The 23,288-nt window shown below is 44.4% G+C and overlaps 1 protein-coding gene across 5 annotated transcripts in view; it reads left to right on the top strand.

The window, feature by feature from the left end:
- The window catches only part of PLEKHA2 (pleckstrin homology domain containing A2), a 91,881-nt gene extending 68,602 nt beyond the window's left edge, over nt 1-23,279 (top strand). For 4 of the 5 annotated variants that reach the window (XM_050801331.1, XM_050801329.1, XM_050801330.1 and 1 more), the window contains 6 exons: nt 966-1,112; nt 1,448-1,516; nt 2,111-2,181; nt 6,224-6,287; nt 18,289-18,366; nt 19,116-23,279. In XM_050801331.1, coding sequence (XP_050657288.1) covers nt 966-1,112; nt 1,448-1,516; nt 2,111-2,181; nt 6,224-6,287; nt 18,289-18,366; nt 19,116-19,478 — 792 coding nt within the window. In that variant the 3' untranslated portion in view covers nt 19,479-23,279. The remainder of the gene's footprint in view (nt 1-965; nt 1,113-1,447; nt 1,517-2,110; nt 2,182-6,223; nt 6,288-18,288; nt 18,367-19,115) is intronic. The other variant, XM_050801332.1, reaches the window with a different exon arrangement.
- Nucleotides 23,280-23,288: the final 9 nt, after the last annotated feature.

Here is a 23,288-nt window from a genome sequence, read left to right as displayed (position 1 = left end):
CACTGCATCTTGAAGCCGAATGGCCTGTGCAGTTCTCTGCTGGACACAGGAGACACGGAAGATGAGGGTTTGTGAAACCCGTAGGAAATGGGATAGAGGAAGGCAAACAAGGCTGGAAACCAGCCCGGTGTCCCTCCTGGTTCACATTCTCTGTCCTTCCCTTTCTCCTGGGTCGGCCCAACCTCCCTGATGCTGGTTCTGTGAAAGTACCCGGTAAAGTGCATGACAGAGCAAAGGAAAGGTTTATTTTCCTGTTTTAATTATTTCTATTTATGTAAGTTTTTTTTTTTTTTTTCTGAGATGGGGTGTCACTCTGTCACCCAGGCTGAAGTGCAGATACACATAATCACGACTCACTGCAGCCTGCGCCTCCTAGGCTCATGCAATCCTCCTACCTCAGCCTTCCCAGGCTCAAGTGATCCTGCCGCCTCATCTGGGGCTACAGGCATGAGCCCCCGTGCCTGGCTAATGTTTTTTTATTTTTTGGTGGAGATGGGGTTTTGCCATGTTGTTATTTAATTTTTTAGACAGGGTCTCACTCTGTTGCCCAGACTGAAGTGCCGTGGTGCAATCATGGCTCACTGCAGCATCAGACTCCTGGGCTCAAGCCATCCCCCCATCTCTGCTTCCTGAGTAGCTGGGACTACACACCTGGGTAATTCTTTTTTTTAATTTTTAAATTTTAAAATGAAAATTAAACAAAAATTTTAAAACAGTTTTTAATTTCTTTGCAGAGACTGGGTCTCACTGTGTTGCCCAGGCTGGTCTAGAACTCCTGGGCTCAAGCGATCCTCCTGCCTTGGCCTCCCAAAGTGTTGGGATCACAGGCATGAGCCACTGTGCCCACCATTTATTTCTTCTTTGACTGAGGGCAAAGAGGCCAGAGATTCAGGCAGGGGGAGGTGGATGGGGCTATGGCTGCATAGGGGCAGGGAGGCGCTGATCCTGACACTGTTTCCTTGCAGAACGGTGGGGATGGGCAGGAAGGGAGTGAGCCTGGGTCCCACGCCATCCTTCGAAGGTCTCAGAGTTACATCCCCACGTCAGGCTGCCGTGCTTCCACCGGGCCTCCCCTCATTAAGAGTGGTTACTGCGTGAAGCAAGGGAATGTGGTGAGTGTCAGCACAGGGGCTAAACTGGGGTTCTGGTGACTCCTCAGAACCAGTAGCTGTAGACATAGCAGAGGTGAGAGGAGATTGACAGGAGGTGCCTCAGTCCTCCATGGAGCCTCCACCTTTGAGGGTTGACCATTGGCTGACCATTGGGGTCTGACCATTGGCTCCCGCCTGTCAGAGGTGTCAAGCCTGATATGAAGAAGCCCTTTCCCCTGCTGAATGTGGGGGCCGGATTTCTAGGGGACTGGGTCTCTGGGAGCTTAGCATGAGAACACCCTCCACAATGCTGGGCACCTCTTGCTAATGTTCTGCCTTTTATTTTGTTATTACAGCGGAAGAGCTGGAAACGTCGCTTCTTTGCACTTGATGACTTTACCATCTGCTACTTCAAGTGTGAGCAGGTTTGTAGTAGCTTTGCTGCCCTTCTGAGAGGTCATGGAAACTAAGAGGTGCACAGATGCACACCCACAGGAGAGTGTGCATGAGTGGAGATGTGGGCACACAAAGACTTCAAAGGCACCTCTATCTTATCTCCATCCATTCTGTGCACACATGTTTACAGTGACAGTAAAGTGTCCTCTCAGCAGTGAGTTGCTGTGTGGTCAGAATCACAGCTACACAGCATCTTCTTAGGTTTGTTTTGTCTTTTTTCTTGTTTTTGGAGACATGGTCTTTCTCTGTCACCTGTCACCCAGGCTGGAGCACAGTGGTGGATTTTTTGTAGAGACAGGGTTTCACGATGTTGCCCAGGCTGGTCTTGAACTCCTGGCCTCAATCCGTCCTCCAGCCTTGGCCTTCCAAAGTCCTGGTAGTACAGGCAGCAGCCACTCTGCCCAGCCAGATTTTTTTTTCTCTTGCTGATTATTTTGAGACCGGGTTATTTGTCAACCTGATTTTAGCCAGCCATCTCTGAGAAAGGGGTATTTGTCAGCTGGTCTTGGTCATGATATGTCACAGGCAGCCTCACTTACCTGTCTTTCTGTTCTTTCCACCAGGACCGAGAACCACTGCGCACTATATTTCTTAAGGATGTTCTCAAGACCCATGAATGTCTAGTCAAGTCTGGGTAATTGTGTCTGTTTTTTCTCTTCTGATCCAAACCTCCATTTGTCCTCTTAAATCTCCCTTTACCACCCTTCAGAGACTCTATGCAAGAGTCATGAGCTTCCAAGAGCCAGGCAGAGGAGCCTAACTAACACCTTGTGACTGACTCACTGCATCCAAGCTAACACGGGGAGAAGACCGCCCTGGGCACATTTGCCCTCTTCCTATACCTTACTCTGGCTCCTAAGCAGATAGGCCCATATAGTAGTTTCTGGTGGGCAAAAAGAAAGCATATAGAAACAAAGAGTGGGGCTCCAAAGCTTCTCAGGTATTAGGATTAAGTGCTCAATTCCTAGCGGAACTCAGGCTAAGAGGAGAGACCAGACCTCTAGGTCATTCACCTCAGTGCTTCTGGTCAGATCACTGTACCAGTGCCTCTTCCCTGACCTTCTTATGCCTTTTCTCCTCCTTTTGACCCTGATGTCCCATTAACACAGGTGATTCATAGCATCTCTGTGTTACTCCCACTGGGAAAGAAGAACAGGTATTTTAAAGGGATTCCTCTGTCCTCTAGGAAATAGTTACCTTCCAGGTGTCGCATTACATAGGATGAGTTTGGGACTTGGCAAGGGATCTCCCAGGTCCAACGCCAAATACAGATGCCTATAGAACTAATCTTTAGAGACCCCAAGGGTACTGGGGCACCCAGAAACCCTCTTTCTGGCCACCAATCTGCAGTCTTTAGAGACTGGGTGTTTGTGTCCGTCCATCTCACGGCTTGTGCAAGCAGAACCCTCAGATATCATCAGGAAAGCTGTTCACAGCAGGCCGACTCTTCTCCCATGAAGGCACAAACAGTCTTGCATGAAAACAACGTGCTGTGTGACCCAAGGAGGCAGAGACAGAAGCATTCTCCTAAGTCTTGCAAATGGCAGTTGCAGAGTACAGAAGACTGGGGAGGTTCCCAGTGACTATTTATAATTCAGGAAAGTAGCTCTACATGGAAATTCCAGAAGTATGGCTCCAGAAGTAGGCAGAGGAAAGATTGGGCATGATGAGATCCTTGATTGTACCTGACCGTGGAGGGCCCTTGCAGATGTGAGACCACCTGGGCACACGGGGGAAGCTTAGAGAACCATAAGAAACTTAGGGTTAAATCCTAAAAGTGCCTTGAACTTTCCCTAATTCTCTGACTCTGCCAGAGTCACACTAAACTGAGTTAAAGCAGTCAGGGACTAGCAGGGAAGGAGGTCCTTGGGGCTCCGCAGCTTCCATGCCTGTTAAACTGCTTGGCTTCCCTGGAACCCAGTCCAGGCGTTTAGGACATCTTGATAATTAATGAATATTTGTCCAGGTGAATTGAATTGAGTTGAAAGGCTCCATGTAGCCTGGTGCTGTTTTAAAAAAATATATATATATCTTTTTAGGCCAGGCCTTGTGGCTCACAGCCACCATCCCAGCACTTTGGGAGGCCCAGGTGGGTGGATCATCTGAGGCCAGGAGATCGAGACAAGCCTGGCCAACATAGCAAAACCTCGTCTCTACTAAAAATACAAAAAGCCAGCCAGTTGTGGTGGTGGACGCCTGTCATCCCGGCTACTCGGGAAGCTGAGGCAGGAGAATCGCTTGAACCTGAGAGGCAGAGGTTGCAGTGAGCCGAGATCGTACCATTGCACTCCAGCCCGGGCAACAAGAGTGAAACTCTATCTCAAAAAAAAAAAAAAATATACACACACACACACACACACACACACACATATACATACACATACACACACATATTTTAAATTTCTGAAAATTTCAGTAGTTTTTGGGGAACAGGTGGTGTTTGGTTGCATGGAAAAGTTCTTCAGTGGTGATTTCTGAGACTGTGGTGCACCCGTCCACAGCAGTGTCCCCAGTGCCCAATGCATAGTCTTTTATCCCTCGCCCCCTCCCGCCGTTCCCACCCTGAGAAGTAGATGTGAAAGGAGTGGGGATTTCCCACCTGCTTTTCTTTCACCTCCTGGGTAGTTGTTTATGTAACTTTACTGGCTATGCATGAGTAGAATTTGAAAGGTTAAGACATTTTAGCCAGAAAGAAGCATTTTTTATTCAGAAACTCAGAAAGTAATCATAGTTGGTGAAATGTGCTTCAAGTGACTATTCTGTGACACACATTATGCCAGATGCCTTCTGTACATTATAACTAACTGGTCTTTGTAGTGACCAGCCTGATCAAGGGGGTCCTCTCATTTATCTCTGTTTTACACTTGGGGTCACAAAGGCTCCCCAAGGTTTTTACAACATTTTCAAACATCTCTTCCCTATGTGTAGTCAGGATTCACTCAAGGTCTGTCTGGCCCCTGTCCTGTTGTTCTTGCTCATGGCTCTCTGGTCTCATGCACTCCTTTGCCCAGGTACCTGTGGCACTGGCCGAACCCCTGCCATTTTCTTGCAGGCTTTCTCATTCATGAAGCCGACCCCACCTGTGATCAGTCCTTTCCAAATCTTGGCATGTAACACACAATCTAGCATCTGATGCTACAGTTTTGCTTCCTTATGTTCTTTTTTTTTTTTTTTTTTGAGATAAAGTCTTGCTCTGTCCCCCAGGCTGGAGTGCAGTGGTGCAATCTCAGTTCACTGCAGCCTCTGCCTCCCAGGCTCTGGTGATCCTCCTCACCTCAGCCTCCTAAGTAGTTGGGACTATAGATGTGTGCCACCACACCCAACTCAGTTTTGTATTTTTTTTGTAGAGACAAGGTTCACCATGTTGCCCAGGCTGTCCTAGAACTCAAGTGATTTGCCCACGTTGGCCTCCCAAATGCTGGGATTACAGGCGTAAGCCACCACACCTGGCCCTTATGTTCTTTCATTGGGTAGGAATTAGATCTTTTACTCCTTACGTACTCCCCACAGTGGCTGGGGACATATGTGGCAGGCATTTAACAATGGGAAATAACTTGGGCTGCTTTGAGGTTTGTCACTGAGCATCAGCTACTCCCTGCCCTCTTCCTTGCAGAAGTCAGGATTTCTTTTCCAAAACCCACACCCAGCAGTGTCCCCTGAAGGAGTGCTCTGAAGTCATCTCCTCTCCCCTTGCTTTCCTCCTCCTTAGCTCTTTGTCTCCTGGGCCCCACACAGTGAGGCAAGGAGCAGGAGCTGAGTGAAGTTGATGGGGCTGCAGTGTGGATGGAGGAGACAGTATAGGGAGTGGAGAGTTGGCTTCCTTAGGAGAGGCCAATGGCAGTGGAGTAATTAAAAGCACAAGCTCACCGGGTTCGGTGGCTCATGCCTGTAATCCCAGGACTTTGGGAAGCTGAGGCAGGCAGATTGCTTGAACTCAGGAGTTCAAGACCAGCCTGAGCAACATGGAAACACCGTGTCTCTATGACAAACACAAAAATTAGCCAGGAGTGGTGGCATGTGCCTGTAGTCCCAGTGAGCCATGATTGCACCGCTGTACTCCAGCCTGGGCAACAGAGCGAGACTCTGTCTCAAAAAAATAAATAAATAAATAAAGCAGAGACTCTGGAGTCAGACCTGGGTTCCAAATCTCTGGTAACTTGGAGGAGTCATTTAAGCTCTGACTCTGAGTGTGGGTCTGGGTTTCCTTATCTGTAAAATGGGGGAAGTCTTAAGTGCCCCCCAGGGCTGTTGTGGAGATTAGATGAAATAATCTGCAAAAAAGCACCCGAAACAGTACTTCCCACAAAGCACCTCATACACCTTAGAGGGAAGGAGGGAGGCAGGAAAGAAGGAAACTGTAGGAGATGGTGGTGGGGGGGTTGGATATTAGGCAGGAGGTTTTGGAGGGAAAGGAGCTTGTTAGAACTGCTGGTGGGAGAGGGGCCTGGGGAGGGTCCATCTAGATGGCAAAGCCTCCTGAGACCCTCTGGGAAATGAAGCTAGAGGCAACCCCTGGAGTGTTTTTCAAGGCAGGAGCTGAAGGAAGAATGGCTTGGAACCACCCCCCACCCATCTTCCTTTTTTATGGTAGAGGGCACTGGGGTCTTAACAGGACATATCGAGTCCTCTGTGTGTATGTCAGCAAGCCATAACATTCTTTCTCTTTCTCTGTCTAGTGATCTCCTAATGAGGGACAACCTGTTTGAAATAATAACAAGCTCCAGGACCTTCTACGTACAGGTAAAATGCTCCCTTCCAGAAGACTCCAGCGTTCCGTTTCTGTGAATGGTGCACTCATAGGCCCTGTCCTTTCCTTTGCTTTCTCTTTTCATTTGCTTGAAGTTTCTAGGCAGTAAATTTAGCCCCTGAGAGTCAGTCTGAGTCCCATTTCATCCTAAACAGGATGTTTGCCAAAAACTTCCCAACCATAAAATAATGAAAGCGGGTTGCGCCGCTCTACTGAGGAATGTGAGTGCGTACCAGTTGCTCTCAGCTGCTGGGCTCCAGCTAAGCAGAGAAAAGGAGAACTGGTCAGTGATTTCACTTCTCCTTTGGAGGGTATTTATAAGTCTCGTCTGTGTGTGGACATCACTGTGTGCGGAAGGACAAAAGCGCAGAGGGCCCTGTGCAGGCACCAGGTGCAGAGCCAGCTGCACAGAGGAAGCCATTGTTCAGGCTCTGATGGTTCACTTATCGGGAGCTTCTCCCCTCCACCCACAGCTCTGGAGTTCTCCCAACTCCTTCTAAAGTCATAGGAACTAGAAAGGCAGATTTCCAAGGAGGGACTAACTAGACTTTCAGGGCCAAGTCCTAACCCAGCCTGCCTAGCAGTACACAGAGAGTGCCTTGATTCACAGCCTCGTGGTGATGCTGGACTTTTAGTATTAAAACTGACATTTAAGGCTAGGCGTGGTGACTCAACACCTGGAATCCCAGCACTTTGGGAGCCTGAGGTGGGCGGATCACTTGAGGTCAGGAGTTTGAGACCAGCCTGGTCAACATGATGAAACCCTGTCCTTACTAAAAATACAAAAAAAATAGCTGGACGTGATGGCATCTGTATTCCCATCTACTCAGGAGGCTGAGGCAGGAGAACTGCTTGAACCCGGGAGGCAGAGATTGCAGTGAGCGGAGATCATACCACTGCACTCCAGCCTGGGTGACAGAGTGAGACTGTCTCAAAAAAAAGAAAAAAAGAACAGAAATAAAACACTGACAAGTAAGCAGGTTGGTTTTAGGTGGGGTTTCCCAACTAAAGCTTTTCGAGCTCCCGCCGCCCTTTCTTCTCTGCTGCGAGTGTCGCTCCCTGTTACGCAGCCTCCCTTCCCCGAGGGGCTGGTCCCCTTTCCCATTTCTTGGGCAGCAATTCCTGTCACGATTCCTTCCTCCCGAGCCCGGCAGGCGTTTGAGTGACTTAGTCCTCTCGGAGCTACATCCATTTGGACAAGCACATGCCATCCAGGAGGAGACAGCAGAGTGGGGGCCTGGGAGCGAACTGGAGCTGTGGAAAGGGCTGCCATGGGCATCAGAGCGACTAATTCACCAGCACCACTGCCACTCAGGGACAAGGTTTAACCTGTAGATGCACCACAAGTTTGTAGTTCTGACATTCAACAGATATTTGTAGAGCATCCTCAGAGGGCTGGGCATTTTTGTCTCAGGCGGGGGACACCAGGTTAAACAGAACAGATCCTGAACCTGAGAGAGAGAGAGAGAGAGAGAGAGAGAGAGAGAGAGAGAGAGCTCATCAAGTCCATAGGCAGTTAAACTGTGGCATGGTGCAGGGGAGGGAGTGTTGGGGGAGATGGAGCACAAGGGAGTTTGCAGACAGTGAAACGATTCTGTATGACACTGTAATGGTGGGCGTGTGATGAAGAACTGTACAGCACAAAGAGTTGATCTAATGTATGCAAATTGAGAAAAAAATTTAGGAGGTCAAGTGACCCCAGCAGGAAATGCAGAATGTGACAGTAATGGAAATGTATTACAGGTCCTCCCTGAAGCAGGTAGGGGAATACAAAATAAAAAAGGTGTGATAAGTTCTGCCATTAGACTGAAACGTGAACCATAAGCAGGGCTCCTCACTCAGTCTTAGGCAGTCAGGGGAGGATTCCTGAAGAAAGATACAGCTAAGCTCAGTCTGTTGGGGGGAAAAGTGGCCCAGGCAAAGGAAATAGCAGGTATTTTTTTTAAAGCCTGGTAATAAAAGGAGCATAGGGCAAAAAGGAGGCTGGACAGTTAGGCACGGAGGACCCTCATATGCCTTACTGAAGAGCTTGTATTTTATCGTTAGAATTAATGCCCTTAGAGGCCGGGCGCGGTGGCTCACGCCTGTAATCCCAGCACTTTGGGAGGCCCAGGCGGGTGGATCATGAGGTCAACAGATCAAGACCATCCTGGCCAACATGGTGAAACCCCTTCTCTATTAAAAATATAAAAATTAGCTGGGCGTGGTGGCGGGTGCCTATATTCCCAGCTACTCGGGAGGCTGAGGCAGGAGAATTGCTTGAACCCGGGAGGCGGAGGTTGCAGTGAGCCGAGATCACACCATTGCACTCCAGCCTGGGCGACACAGTGAGACGCTGTCTTTAAAAAAAAAAAAAAAAAAAAAAAAAAGAATTAATGCCCTTAGAGGTTAAACAGAGGGTGTGATCTGACCTGCCTTGCCATTAAAAAATATCGCTTGGGCAAGTTATTTAACTTCCAGAGCCTCTTTTCCTCATCTGTGAAACGGAGATGATGATCTTCAACCCCAGCCCTTTTAATGACACGCTGTCAAGGATTGCCTGGCCCTGTGCAGTGTGGGGGACAGAGGGAAAAAGGCTAAGATAGGATGAGAGAGAACAGTTTGAAGGCTTTTGTTAATAATTTAGTGAGGGATAAAGGAAGCCTGAATGAGGGTAGATGGAGAAAAGTGGAAAATTTGAGAGATGTTAAAAAGGTATATTTTCTGGCACTTGAGAGTCGGTTGGATGAAGGGAGAGAGGACAGGTGAGGAGAATACCCGGATGTTTGGCCTGAGCCTTAGGGTGGCTCATGGCACCAGTCATTGTGACAGGAGCATGGGAGGAAACACAAGGTTAGCATGGGTGGTTCAGAGTTTACAGTGCCTGCTGGACATCCAAGGAGACGTGTTATGGAGACCATTGTGGATACACACTGCTTGGCGTGTTGCTGACACTAAATAAATATTTGTTAAGTGAATGATTGTGCTGGTTGAGTTCAGGAGAGAGCTTTGGACTGAAGACAGCAATTTGGGAAACACGAAACCCAATCAAAAAATGTTTCAAAGATAGTCTACATGAGTGTACGCACAGTTACCAGAAGATTCTAATCACCCCATCTTCCATTGCCTTCCACTTCCCACATTTCTGGGATAAGAGAACACTAGTGTGACACAGAATAAATAAACGAGAGGGAGGACAAATCTGTTCACAGCACCTAACTCAAAAACAATGGGAAGAGAAGATTATAGATTAAAAATCATTTAAAATATTTATCAATTCATTAAAAATAGCAACTATAAAACTGGGCACCATGGGATGCACCTGTAGTCCCAGCTACACGGGAGGCTGAGGCAGGAGGATCATTTGAGCACCGGAGTTTGAGGGTGCAGTGAGCTATGATCTCGCCACTGCACTCTGGCCTGGGTGACAGATCAAGACCTTTCAAAGACCCTGTCTCAAAAAAAAAAAAAAAAAAAAAAGGCAATCGTAAACTCATTATAAGTTCACAAAACAGATTTCGTGAAAAAATGTATTTCTAAAAAATAGCAAGAATAGTATTGTTTTTACAGTTTTGCACATCTATCTTTAATGGCTGGCATAATAGAAGACAACAGGATTCTCCTATCTGCTTCTGCATTCTATCTGTGGCCATATGTTTTTTTTTTTTATTTTTATTTATTTTTTATTTTTTTGAGACGGAGTCTCGCTCTGTCACCCAGGCTGGAGTGCAGTGGCCGGATCTCAGCTCACTGCAAGCTCCGCCTCCCGGGTTCACGCCATTCTCCTGCCTCAGCCTCCCGAGTAGCTGGGACTACAGGCGCCCACCACCTCGCCCGGCTATTTTTTTGTATTTTTTTAGTAGAGACGGGGTTTCACCGTGTTAGCCAGGATGGTCTCGATCTCCTGTCCTCATGATCCACCCGTCTTGGCCTCCCAAAGTGCTGGGATTACAGGCTTGAGCCACCGCGCCCGGCCATCATATGTTGTTTTGATTGCAGAATATGGAGAAAATCTGGCCTCACACAGATGTGTATTTGGAAAAAAAGGAATATTTTAATAGCCTTTTAAGATAATTGTGGATATTCTTTGATTCTATACCAAAACTTGACAAATGTTAATTTCTTAACGTTTAGGTGCAATGTAGAATCTGAAGCCATATCAAGAAATTTTTATACTCTTACGTTAAAATCCATTGGTCACTTTTGCACTTTGAATAGATACTTTTTATCCATGCATGGTTTTTAGCAGCATGTCCTGGTCATTCGGAAAGTAATGGTCTCACTGAGGTATGCAGATATTCAAAGTGTTGACACATTTTATTATGTACTATCCAAAATCACATCATTAAGGTATCACCACTAATACCATTAACAGTCTTTGAGTGTAGAAAACTATTAAGCTCATGGAGGTAGCTGGAAGTTTTTTTGAAATTCTAGTTTTTGCTTTGAAAGCTCAAAACTTACTCATTTTGGGGATAAAAATCTACCAAATACCTAACTCTGAATAAGTTTAACTGACAATTTGTATGTCAGTCATTTGTTCTAAGTAAGAATTGTGTTTTAGGCCAGGCACGGTGGCTCACTCCCTGTAATCCTGGGACTTCGGGAGGCCAAGGCGGGCAGATCACCCGAGGTTAGGAGTTTGAAATCAGCCTGGCCAACATAGTGAAACCCTGTCTCTACTAAAAATACAAAAATTAGCTGGGTGTGGTGGTGCACACCTGTAATCCCAGCTGCTCGGTAGGCTGAGGCAGGAGAATTGCTGGAACCCAGGAGGCGGAGGTTTCAGTGAGCCGAGATCATACCACTGCACTCCAGCCTGGGAAACAGAGTGAGACTCTGTCTCAAAAAAAAAAAATAAATAAATAAATAAATAAATAAATAAATAAAAATTGTGTTTCACACAACAGGTGAAATAACATGACTACTGGTAGAGTTTGGTCCTAAGGTGCTGGCAGCTTTACCCACCGTGCCAAAGTGTCCTTCTGACCTGCTCCCCAAGGTTATGCTCAGTAAATCTGCCAGAAAGAACGTTCATCTTGAGTATCTAAGAGAGCTAGACCAAAGAGCAGGCAGATCGTGGTGGAGGAGACTCCCTAGGCAGAAGAGAAAGACTTGGGTTAGATTCTAACCACTTAGGTATTGGTCGTTTAACTGTTTAACTCAGATGTCACATTTATGTATAATTTGTACCCTGTGATTTCTCACACTGTAGTAGTCTTGTCTGTTAACAAAAAGCTACCATTTTTTGGACACCTAGATGTCCCAGGCATAGTGCTAAGCAACTTACAGGTAGTATAAGTTAAAGTTTATCACTTTGTAGTATAAGTACTGTAGTAGTATAAGTACTATAAGTAGTATAATTTTATCACTTAAATCTCAGCCGTCTCTGAAATTATCTCCAGTTTACACACAGGAAAATGAAGGCTTTGAAGGTAAATTATTTGTGCAGGATCATAATAAATCCAGTGAATTGGAACCAACTAGGAAGCACCAGGTGCTGGAGCAAGACTTGCCAACTTGGGTTGTTTACGAGCAGCCTGGTCCAGGCCTGGAGCAGTGGCTCACACCTCTAATCCCAGCACTTTGGGAGGCTAAAATGGAAGGATTGTTAGATCCCAGGAGTTCGACACCAGCCTGGGCAACCCAGTGAGACCCCCGTCTCTAAAAACAAACAAAAGTAAACCAAAAGAAAAGACAAAAATAAGAGCAGCCTGATTCAGAACCCATGATGTAGAGGGTGTGATCACAGACAACCAGGAAAGTCTGACTCTTGGGAAAGACCAACTTGGGGTAACTGGGTGTCTTGGCAAATGGATCATGGTGACCAAAAATCCAAGATCTGGAAGTAACCAGGTGTCTAAGCAGGTAGAAAGGCCAGTGATTTCAGCAAGCTTGTCAGCAGGTAAACAGTTCTCAGTTCTGGGCAAAAGTTCAAAATCACATTTCAATTCTTGAGATACCAGGCAAGCAGAGGTCACCATTTCCCCATTTCCCATTCATAGAAGGTCAAGGGAATTAGGCAGTTTATCAAAAGGGAAATTAATTATTCGAAATGAGAAATGTGGTGCAAACTGGGCTTAGCTTGGCATAAGCCCCATTGTTGGAACTAGGGTGCTATGTCAGGACAAGGGTAGCAATATGTGAACTCAAGTGAGTTGCAGAGTGTTGCATTAGAGCTCTTTAGATACTACTGTTTAATTTAGACTACGGGGTGAATGATGTCACCTAGAACTATGTAGTGTGCAATCTACACAACCATATGCGGCAGGGCTGTGTCAGAGATAGGATTAATTCTTGGGAAAGGAGGGCTGCAGAGGTGGAGAATAGAATGAAGGAGGAGTTGCCTAAAAATTTTGAATAGCAGCAATGGCAGTAACCAGAGGTAGATATGGAAGCCTTTATGGCCTCTAGAATTCATTGCTTCAAACCATTGTATCTATTATAGTGCTGGGTTTATGTTAGATGGTCAATAGAATCTCACTGAACTGCAATAAAACTACAGGCTGCAACGACTCATTTTAATACCCTCTGTCCCACTCATCTCAAAAACTGCCCTCAAGGACAGAAACCCTACTTTTTCTTTTGAACCAAGCTCCAGAAACAGGTGCACACACATAAGCACACCAGGAAGAGATGAAGCTATGACCTTGGCGCTTCCTTTTTTGTTTTACTGAGTTTAAAGCATGTTTTTAGTCTCATGGTAATTCATCATGGGTGTGTAGACTTCAGCTATGGTTTTTTTTTTTTTTTTTAAACCTCTGGTTCATGAAGCTACTTTGTGATGTGGTTTTAAGATTTTGATAAAAGCTACGCACAGGCTTTCCATAAAAATAGATATGTACATAACCATAATTTTTGCATATAATTTTGAAGTTTCGTTGAGTTTTTGTTTCTCATGAATCCCAGTTCTTGAAACTACTAGGAGAGATTTATAGGCCAGGCCTGGCGGCTCATGCCTGTAATCCCAGCACTTTGGGAGGCTGAGGCAGGAGGATGGCTTGAGGCCAGGATACGCTGCTCCAAAAAAAATTAAAAAATAAAAAAAAGGTTGTAATTATCTCAATAAAATAATATTGTTTCTTCTCATATGGAATTAATTGCAATATCTGATTTTCTTTTTGAGCAGTATTTTAAAATAACATTTCCTAGGGGGTAGCGTTTATCTTCATGGCTGAGTTACTATGTAGGTTATCTGACCAAAAAATGTTCTTAAGAAGGAATTAGAGAATTAGGGAAGAAATATAACTAGTAAACAATTTCCATCTTCACTAATTACTAAATGTTTTAAGAAAGAGATTTAATTATTTTACCTATCATATTAGCAAAGATTTTAAAAATTATAATATTTAATTCTAGCAAGGGGGCATGTAACAAAAATATTGGCAAATGAAATATATATTATTGGCCAGAAATCCCTCTGGCCAGATGTAACAAGAGATTTAAAAGGGTGTGAATTCTTTAATTTAGTAATTGCCTCGGGAGCTGAGGATTCCTAAATATTCCTAAATATGGAAAAAGCTTTATCCCCAAAGATGTGAGTAGCAGCATTATTTATATAAGAGGAGAATAGGGAATATTCAAAATATATTTTAGAGCAGGGATCCCCAACCCCTGGGCTGTGGGCCGGTACTGATCCATGGCCTATTAGGAACCCGACCGCACAGCAGGAGGTGAGCAGTAGGAGAGCAAACATTATCGCCTGAGTTCCGCCTCCTGTCGGATCAGCAGCGGCATTAAATTCTCATAGGACTGTGAACCCTCTTGTGAATTGTGCATGTGAGGGATCTAGGTTGTGCGCTTCCTATGAGAATATAATGCCTGATGATCTGAGGTGGAACAGTTTCATCCTGAAACCACCCGTCATCCCCCTCCCCATTCATGGAAAATTGTCTTTCACAAAACCGATCCCTATGCTGAAAAGGTTGAGGACCACTGTTTTAGAGGACTAGGTGAGTGAACCATAGTATATCTACTTGGATCCCCTGAAAATGTTTACAAAGACACCTGATAACATGGAAAAATCCTTCTATTATTAACTGAAAAAAAAAATCAAGATATAATGTATCTTTGTATTTTGGAAAACAAAGAAAAATGAATAGCAAAAAGACTGGATTTGCTCTCAGTTGTTATTTTAGAATTTTGTGAGGTTTTAAAGCAATTTTAATTTTTTTCTTATTTCCTTTTTTTTTTTTTTGGCAAAGTTTAGGGAGAAGAGGTCTTGCTCTGTTGCCCATGCTGGTCTCGAACTCCTGGACTTAAGCCATCTTCCCACATTCTAAACGTTAGCCTTCTAAAGTTGTGGGATTACAGGCTTGAACCACAGCATCCAGCCGACTTCAATTTTTTATTTTTGTACATTTATTTTCTATGTTATCTTTAATGAGTCCTTATTACTTGCAAAAAGGAAAACAGGGAAAAAATAACAAATTGTGTTAGGTAGTCATCCAAGAATAATAGTTGGTATTTTGATTCTTGCACTTGAGGGCCCATCTAAATCAAGATATTCCTAGTTTTCTGTGATTCTGTGATTTCTTGCTAAGCAGAGGCTGGGTGAAGACACCTGGGCTTGCTGTGCGACAGTTCCTGGAGAAGGAGTTTGTGGGGAGGCAGTACTTCAAAGTGCAGCCAGGCAGGTGGCCTGTGGCCTGTGGGGGCAGCATTTGACATGGTGGGGAGCATTTCACTAGACTGCTGGAAAGATCGTGCAGATAGCTTAACACTCCTGGAAACTGATTATCAGATTGTCATCCTGGGGATGTTCCTGACTGTTTAATGAAAATGTCAGATCTCCTATGTGACACAGGAGACTGTTTCTCCCTCAGTTCATATGCCTCCTACCAAATCATCTTTTGTTTCCCTAGGAGGAAAATCTCTAATAAATGCTTTTCTCCTAATGGACGATCACGTCCATCTCATTCAAATTCAAAATAACCTTTTTTTCACCTCCAAATACATGATCTTATTTGATCTTGATGATTTGATCTTTGAGGTAGGAATTATCTGCAGTTTGAGGATGAGGAAACCGAGAAAAGATCTTATGGAGAGGGCAATGCGCTTGTCTGTAAATGGTGGTTTTTAAGGCTTCATTTGTTTCTCTCATATCATACAATAACAATGAAAACAACAATAATATCTGCTACTTACAGAGCCCATTCTATGCGTCCGGCCCTATTTCAACAGCTTTTCCTAATTGAGGTCATTTAATTCCCTCAATAATTAAGCTTGTGGAACAGGCCAGCCCTGATATTTGTAATGAACCTTCTGGAAGCTTCTTGGAGTCCTTATCCTGGTGATCTTTTTGGACCAAGGATGGGTTTGTCTTTTTCTTGGGAAACCACCAGATTGTCAAGTAACTGGAAAAAGTCAAGCGGGGAGGGAGTGCTAGTAAGTTTGCAGGTAGAGCACACGTTAGAGAGATGTTCGCTTTGGGCACTTGTCACTATACCCTTTTTGCCCTCATGTCACTATGCCCTTTTTGCCCTTGTGCACCAGGACATGAACGGTTTCCTTTGTAGGTGTCTCCTGCACACATCTAACAAAGGAGGGTTTGTTTTGGGATGACAGGACGGGATAGGGATGCAGGTTTGAGAATTTTTGTTTTACTGGTCATGTCTTTTCCTGATAGAATGCAAAGAGAAGGAGTCACTTTGGGGATGGGGAGGATGAAGGGGGATGTGGAGACCTTTGGGGGCTATTGTGTGGTGGTGGCACAGACATCTGCACGTGCACACCAATGCACGAGTGTGTATTTTGGTGGGACTGTTAGGGGATGATGCTGGAGACAGAGGAAGGCTAACAGGCATATTTCTGGAGATTCCACCTGGTCGCATCTCTGTGTCTGGCACCTGATGCAGCGCGTAACACGGGGTGGGGTCCTCAGCCAGCGTTTGCTCTGTTCACTTGAACTCAACCCCTATAAAGCTGGAGGGCACGGACAGGCTCCACCTGCAGTAGCGAGGCCGCTGGAGTTTCCTCCCTTTTTTCATAGAGCCGCTGCTGCCCCCTTCTGGGGTTTACAGGTTGTTTCTGGGAGGAAATACTTAAGATTAACGGCTTCATCCTTCACATATTGTAAAGCTTGGTGCTCCAAGTCCCACGATTCTTTAAAATTTTTTTAAAGTTTTATTCACAATAGCAAAGTCACAACTCTTTTTTTTGTATAAATTTAAGGGGTACAAGTGCGGTTTTGTTACGTGAATATATTGCCTATTGGTGAAGTCTGGACTTTCGCTGTAACCATCACCTGAGTATTGTGCATTGTACCCATCAAGTAATTTCTCATCCCTCACCCACCTCCCACCCTCCCACCCTCCCATGTCTGCAGTGACAATTACTTCACACTCTATGTCCATGTGTTCACATTATTTAGCTCCCAGTTATAAGTGAGAATAGGTGGCATTTGACTTTCTGTGTCTGAGTTGTTTCACTTAAGATAATAGTTTCATCCATATTTCTGCAAAAGACATGATTTCATTCATTTTTATAGATAAGTAGTATTCCATTATACATATGTACACCACATTTTCTTTATCCAGTCCTCTGTTGATGGACACTTTCTTTATCCAGTCCTCTGTTGATGGACAACCCACTTAGGTTGGGTCCATGACCTTGCTATTGTGAATAGTGCTGCAATAAACATACGGGTGCAGGTATCTTTTTGATATAATGATTTTCTTAAAAAAAATTTAAAGTTTTATTTTAGGCTTGGGGGCACGTGTGAAGATATAATGATTTCTTTTCCTTTGGAGAGACACCCACTAGTGGGATTGCTGAACTGAATGGTAGTTCTATTTTTAGTTCTTTGAGAAATCTCTCTACTCCTTTCCATAAAGGTTGCACTAATTTACATGCGTATCAGCAGTGTATAAGCGGTCCTTTTCCCCACATCCTTGCCAGAATCTATTTTTTGTCTTAATAATAGCTATTCTGACTGGTATGAGATGATATCTCATCATGATTTTAATTTGCATTTCTCCAATGATTAGGGATATTGAACATTTTTTCAGATGCTTTTTGGCCACTTGTATGTCTTGTTTTGAAAACTATTCATGTCCTTTGCTCACTTTTTTTTTTTTTTTTTTTTTTTTTTTTTTTTTTTTTTGAGACGGAGTCTTGCTCTGTCGCCCAGACTGGAATGCAGTGGCGTGATCTCAGCTCACTGCAACCTCTGTCTCCCGCATTCAAGCAATTCTCCTGCCTCAGCCTCCTGAATAGCTGGGACTATAGGCGCACGCCACCACTCCCGGCTAATTTTTTGTCATTTATTAGGGACGGAGTTTCACCGTGTTGCCCAGGCTGATTGCGAACTCCTGAGCTCAGGTAGTCTGCCCTCCTCGGCCTCCCAAGTGCTGGGATTACAGGCATGAGCCACCGCGCTTGGCCTCCACTTCTTAATGGGATGATTTAGGGTTTTGTTGTTGTTGAGTTGTTTGAGTTCCTTGTAAATTTCAAAACAGACCCAGTAGCTTATATTCTGCGAAAAGCCCCATTTCTGAAGGCAATACATATCTTGGAGGATTTACAGTAGGATTTGGCTTTAATAGGGCTGGAATTGAAAGTGGGATTATTCTGTTCCGATAGTTACAGTAGAAAGGCAGCTATGTTGAGAGTGAGGAGAACTCGACTCTCTATCAGCCATAAACCTTGGGCTTTGGCTTTCTGGGCCTCATTTTCCTTTTTTGTAAAACTAGGAGGCTAGACTGGATCATTTGTTTTCCGGAGGGAGTGACGGACTTTAGCAGGGGAATGGGGTCTTAAACTTTCCCCTTCCCCACAGCCTGTACCCCATTTCAGAGCAGCTCCACTTTGAGCAGTTTTATTTATTGGGTGTCAAATAAGATAATACAGGGAAAACATGTCCTTAAAAGTGTGAAAGCTACTGGACTAGATGATTTCTGAGATGCTTTCCACCCCTAATGGTGTAATTTTATAAACTTAATATTGAGTCAGAGACTTGGAAGCTGAAATCACAGTGCCTAAAATTTCTTGGTAAGAGCCTTGGATGTTTTGCAGGCGGACAGTCCAGAAGACATGCACAGCTGGATTAAGGAGATTGGGGCAGCTGTCCAGGCCCTCAAGTGCCACCCCAGAGTAAGTCAGTTCCTTTCTGTTGCACAGTGTCAACTCAGAGATGAACTCCCCTCGGGCAGGCATGTTTTATTTGGTGATGTAGGCAAGCATCCCTGTCCTGAGATGCAGCTGAAGCCTCAGGCTCTCTTGCTTGTTTTTCTCATTCTACTAATTTGGGTACACATTTTTATTTTTCTCTTTTTGGTTGTGGGAGGAGATGAGGTAGGGTTGGATAGAGAAATGGATTTTTTTTTTTTTTTTTTTTTGAGACGGAGTCTCACTCTGTTGCCCAGACTGGAGTGCAGCGGCATGATCTCAGCTTACTGCAACCTCTGCCTCCTGGGTTCAAGCAATTCTCCTGCCTCAGCCTCCCAAGTAGCTGGGATTACAGGTGCATGCCACCACGCCTGGCTAATTTTTTTGTGTTTTTAGTAGAAATGGGGTTTCACCATGTTGGCCAGGCTGGTCTCAAACTCCTGACCTCAGGTGATCCGTCCGCCTCAGGCTCCCAAAGTGCTGGGATTTCAGGCATGAGCCACCGCGCCCGGCCGAGAAATAGAGTTTCTGATATGTCCTGCAAGTCTCACTGCCAGGCTGACCTTGACATATCTGGAGTGAATCCCGTTGACCGTTTTTCATTTTTGTAGGCAAGCGTCCCTGGACCTACGAGGTGGTGATCCTGGTTGGGTACTCTTCCTGGGACTCTGTGATAAACATTGTCTGAAAAGCCCTAACTTTGTTGTGTCTTTTTCTTCCTTTTAATTTTATAGGAAACGTCCTTTTCTAGATCCATTTCTTTGACCCGACCTGGAATTTCCAGCCTTTCAAGTGGGCCCAACTCTATCCTGTGCAGGGGGCGGCCACCATTGGAGGAAAAGAAAGCCCTCTGCAAAGCCCCCTCTGTAGCCTCCTCCTGGCAGCCCTGGACACCTGTCCCCCAGACTGGGGAGAAGCTGCTTCCAGCTGGGGAGGCTTCAGAGGACTCTTTGTTCACGCCTCGTCCTGGGGAGGGCAGCACTGCTGGGGTGCTGCCCAGCTCCAGGATAAGGCACAGATCGGAGCCCCAGCACCCCAAAGAGAAGCCATTTATGTTCAACCTTGATGATGAAAACATACGGACCTCTGATGTGTGATGGAGCACAGTGCCGTGGGAGGGAGGGAGGGAAGACTTGAGAGAAGGAGACTGTGACTCAGTTTCTCTACCTTATTGGAGGGTAGTCAGAGGCCTTTATGTCACTCATATTCCTGTGGATGTTCTTTGGGAGGGAGGGGCCCATCCAGCTGGCTGTGTGTGTGTGTGTGTATGTGTGTGTGTGTGTGTGTGTGCGTGATATCAGTGCAGTGTATTTAATTTGGGGAAGTCACTAGGTTAGACCTGTAGGCATACTCCGTGGAGAGGAAGCTACCTATTCTATTCTGACTATTCCGAGGTCTTCCTGGAGAGGGATTATTTTAGCAGCTCCTCTCCAGAGGGGGCTGGAAGTCCAGTTTCACCACTGACCAAGTTTTATTTCCTTGTCCTTGTTTTAGTTTTTTCATTTGGTTTTCAGTCCAGGTGCCTCGCAGCTCTTTTGGAATGGGCCGGCGTTAGTCTAATCTTAAGCACTGTGTGTTTTGTACCCTTGCAAACTTGCTTTCTCTTTCTTCTTGCTGTTGCCCTTTGAATGAAGCCTTGTGTGCTTGCATGATCAGACCCTGTAATAGGATGAGTTTCCATGTACTTAACATGAAGAGATACAAAAAGAATCTAGAGAGAGAGAGAGAGATTTTTAATGAAAGAAGCTTGGCATAGAAACATTGATTTAGAGGTTATGAGTTGCTGGCCAGAGATTTTAGATAAAAGAGCCTAGAAAATTGATTGTTGGGTGGGCGTGGTGGGTCACGCCTGTAATCCCAGCACTTTTGGGAGGCTGAGGTAGGTGGATCACCTGAGGTCAGGAGTTCGAGATCAGCCTGGTCAACATACTGAAACCTTGCCTCTACTAAAAAATATGCAGAATTAGCCAGGCATGGTGGTGCAGGCCTATAATCCCACCTATTCAGGAGGCTGAGGCAGGAGATTCACTTGAACCTGGGAGGTGGAGGTTGCAGTAAACCAATATTACGCCATTGCACTCCAGCCTCGGCAACAAGAGTGAAACTCCATCTCAAATAATAAAAGAAAATTGAGTGTCCCACCCAAATTTTAGGGCGTACCTCCTTCCATTTGACAAAAAGATACTATTTCCAGTGTCCCTGGGAGAATTCTTCCATCCAATTTATATGGTGAATTGCTGCCAGCATTCAAAAGAAGAGAGAACTTAGCTTATTTCTGTCGGTAACTTTTATAAGCTAGATCAGTCAATTGTATTTTTAAGTTAAAAATTAGTGACTAGAGGAAGAGACTAAGAGAACTATTTTTACCTGAGTAAATGCTCTCCTCTTCGTGTGTCCAAATCTAATGCAGAGGTGAAAACACTTGATGAGAAAATCCTTAGTGGCTTGAGGGGAATCATGTTTCTTTCAGGACATGTTGTTTCCCTGAAGTCTGTGTCACACTGAGAACTTTTTCTGACTGCACTGCTTTGGAGCTATTCATTTAAACTGAGTTTGGCCTAGTTGTCCTGGTATAAAACAGGAAATCCACACTGTTCCCTCTTTCTCTCCCTTCCATCCCTTCCTCTGCCTTTCCCGTACACGCTGGTGTGCTTTTGCCCTCAGAAATTCTTGGTTTGGGAGTTATTTATGAGTGATTACGACATACTTGGAGCAGCATGATTTCAAGAAGCCATTCCAAATTCTTATAGCTCCTTAGCTCTGGTTTTACTCTCATATGTTCCCAAAGAAAATTCTTTGGCTATTCAAAGAAAGCACAAAATATGTGATGTGGATCTAATGAAAATGGGAACTTGTGAGATCTCCTTAAATATTCCCTGACTCACGGAAAAGATGTCCTCTTTTGGTGTTTACATTGTGAAAATCTACCCATTTATCTCTGTCTTTCTTTTCTTTTAAATAAATTATCTGATAGATTACTATTGCTACATTAATTGGCCATTATAATCTGATTTCTTATTCAGCAAGATCTCTCGAGAATGTGTTACATTAAACATATTTAGAATCCATATGGTATTATCCTGATAAAGGGAAACGAGGACACTAAGATTGTCAAATGGAAATCTTCTTGTCAATTGGCAGACACTTGGGAATTCCACATTAGGGCATTGCTTGTTTTTAATTTTTAAAAGACAGGGTCTCACTCTCTTACCCAGGCTAGAGTGCAGTGGTGTGATCATAGTTCATCATAACTTTGAACCCCTGGGCTTAAGCAATCCTCCCGTGTTAGCTTCCCAAGTAGCTAGGACTACAGGGTTGTGCTACCACGCCTGGCTAATTTTTAATTTTTTTATATGTACAGGGCCTGGCTATGTTGCCCAGGCTGGTCTCAAACTCCTGGGCTCAAGTGATCCTCCTGCCTCGGCCTCCTAAAGTGCTGGGATTACAGGTGTGAGCCACTGCACCTGGCCAGAACATTGTTAATGTAGTTCAATATGAGATAAATTATTATCTTCAGTGAAACAAGCTCTGAAACCATTCTCATTCCTAAATTGTATTTCAAACTTCCTATTTTGTTGATGTTTCTTAACTTCTGGCCAGTTTTAAACCATAATATTTTAATGTGAACCAAAGATGGTATGTATTTGACCAAAGCAGTTAGTTTTAAATGTATAAAATTGAACCAAATGGAAAAAATAGGGTGGGGATGCAGTATAGATTGGTGACTAAGTGCATAGGCTCTGGAGTAAATCTGAGTTTTTTGTTAAAGGAACTAAAAAATGTACTGCATTTTCTTTGTGGAATAAAAGCCTTGCCTGAGTTGTGCTGTTTTCATAAGGCTTTTGAAGTGGTCTTGACCTACTGTGTGTAACAGTATTTCAGGTGGTCTTCCCTATGGCAGAATAATGCCATCCATTATTCTTTAATTTTTATTTTTAGAAACAGTGTTTCACTCTGTCATCCAGGCTGGAGTGCAGTGGCCTGATCATGGCTCACTGCAGCCTGGACCTCCTGGGCTCAAGTGATCCTCCTGCCTCACAGCCTCCCAAAGAACTCAGATTATAGGTGTGAGCCACCACACCTGGCCACCATCCATTACTTTTGAAAGCTTCAAAAGACTTGCTTACTCAATATCAGCTGATGGTTGATAAAAATAATTTGGCCTTTAGTGTTAAGTGAGACATCATAAAGTTATTGAGCCATGCATTATGGAGATTGGTGTCAGGTCAGAATACTGGAGTTATACATCTATTTCTGAGTTGAATACTCAGCTCCCACGAGAAAGAAAGTAGTTTTAAGGTCCAGCTTCTTAGTCTACTTGAAGCAAAAGTTTTTTTCTTTTCTATTTCTGAGTATAAATATACTCTTATATGGGCTAAAAGGACCCCATGAATAAATAGCAGGTTCAGTAGTTGAGGGGTAGAATTTAGTAGGTTTGTTTTCAGCGTAAATCAGATAACATATGTGGAGGTCACAGCATTTTGGAAATTGAGTGTCCCCAAGTGAGCTTTGTTTATAAACTTTAGACATGTTGGAAGTGGACAGGTTTATTAAATCTTGTCTGCCAGCATCGTTTTCTTCCTTTGTTCCTTTTCCCTCTCTCTGTTATTGCCTGCGGCAGCCAGTCCTTTATACTAGATAGAGTTCAGATAAAGCAATGTTTGGCAAAAACATACTGTTTGACCTCCTCCCCCTCTGCTTATGAAGGGGTAGCATGATTCTGTGTTTTAAAGCAGTGATGTTTCAGCTGTGAAATGCACTGGCAGTAAGCACTAGGCTGAGTGCATGGAAACTGTTACGCTTCTCATTTTATGTGATCTCCTAATTGGTATGTAGCAAAACTTTTCTAAAACTGTTTTGTGGCTTGTTTTGTAATAAAACCATGTGAAATACTGAAATATGGCCAT

The sequence above is a fragment of the Macaca thibetana genome, chromosome 8 (genome assembly GCF_024542745.1).
Source record: "Macaca thibetana thibetana isolate TM-01 chromosome 8, ASM2454274v1, whole genome shotgun sequence".
Taxonomy (NCBI): Eukaryota; Metazoa; Chordata; class Mammalia; order Primates; family Cercopithecidae; genus Macaca; species Macaca thibetana.
The sequence above is the reverse complement of the archived record's forward strand: the minus strand, read 5'-3'. Positions and strand labels throughout refer to the sequence as shown.